The sequence below is a fragment of the Eptatretus burgeri genome, chromosome 9, assembly GCF_056783735.1.
Source record: "Eptatretus burgeri isolate ZD-2024b chromosome 9, Ebu_testis_v1, whole genome shotgun sequence".
Lineage (NCBI taxonomy): Eukaryota > Metazoa > Chordata > Myxini > Myxiniformes > Myxinidae > Eptatretus > Eptatretus burgeri.
In genome coordinates, this window is record NC_140969.1 from 76431507 (window position 1) to 76432713 (window position 1207).

Sequence of the window (1207 nt, forward strand, 5' to 3'; positions counted from 1 at the left end):
TATTCAAGACCAAAAAAAAACCCCCACAGGCCAAAGTAGCTCCAAATTATTTCCCAGAGATACCACAGGAGATGTAGTACCAAGTTCTGTACATCTTATACTTGGTACAGAAGAAAAATCAATCTCCCCTGTATATTTTAAGGCAGGCTCTGGAATTCAGTGTCTACAATATGTGCAGACATTTTGAAAGATTAGATATTGCAAAGGAATAGAGGTCAGAAAACAGAGCTTACACAAGTTAGGAAAAAGGAAAATTTAACCGAAAAGGAAAATGAGGCAAAAACAAACAAACAAACAAACAAACAAAAACAAAACAAACCAAAAGCAGCCTCGAAGCTTCCCTTGAAAAGAAAAAAGAAAGTTCACCAAATGCAAAACATTCCAAATCCTCCAGATAAAATACCCAGATTACAAAGAAGAACACAGAGATGGCAAGCACACACACTTTATAGCCCATTTCACATCCTCAATCTGGTTCCCACTCCTTGCACGCCAAGCAGGCCAGGAGGGAAGGACATTGGCTGAGGATCCATGCTCATGGGCTCACCACGGCGAACATCTCCGGAGCGGTGTAATCCAGTGGCTGCCAATGGCAGTTCATGAGAGCTTCGTACATCTCTTCTCCCTGCTCCATCAGCTCCCTGTTGGCCTCATCCACGTCCAGTTTGGGATCAGGGTCTGCAGGAGCATGTATCACACCACCATCGGTGTCCCACATGCAGCCATGGATGGTAGGAGTGTCCAGGCCCAAGGGTGAAGGGTACATCGGTCAGTGCAGGGGAACACTCAGGTAAGACAGAAGCTGGCTGGGTATGCATGTGCATGTATATTTGCATACGTGTGTGGACAGGGGGCCTCATTAGATTTTAGATGGAGCAGAAAATGGGAAGGGGCAAGACTGGGGGAATAAATGAAAATAATGTAGGTCGTAAAGAGGGAATGAATGTTGATGAATATGGCACACTGATCTAGGTGAACAATTGTATCTCAGTTAAAGAAAAAAGAAAAAAAAAAAAAAGATTTAAGCATAATGTGTTGGGGGGGGGGGGAAATTCTAGCTTTGTCTCTACTTGCTGTTCTCCAGACTAGAGCATCAGCGTAATGTACTGGCGACTCTTACACTGACCTTCCAAAGCATCTTCTCCCAAGTCTTCAAAACTCTGAAAAAGGTAATAATGCTACATGCAGTCCGCAGCCCAAAGAAAAA

General features: G+C 43.7%; 1 protein-coding gene across 5 annotated transcripts in view; it reads right to left on the minus strand.

The window, feature by feature from the left end:
* Positions 1–244: 244 nt before the first annotated feature.
* The window catches only part of TRNAU1AP (tRNA selenocysteine 1 associated protein 1), a 111401-nt gene continuing 110438 nt past the window's right edge, over positions 245–1207 (minus strand). For 2 of the 5 annotated variants that reach the window (XM_085895716.1, XM_085895715.1), the window contains exons 9-10: positions 1127–1160; positions 245–678 (exon numbers count right to left, since the gene is read on the minus strand). In XM_085895716.1, coding sequence (XP_085751842.1) covers positions 536–678; positions 1127–1160 — 177 coding nt within the window. In that variant the 3' untranslated portion in view covers positions 245–535. Of the gene's footprint in view, positions 679–791; positions 1161–1207 lie in introns of those variants that run through there. The other 3 variants (XM_085895720.1, XM_085895719.1, XM_085895717.1) reach the window with 2 other exon arrangements.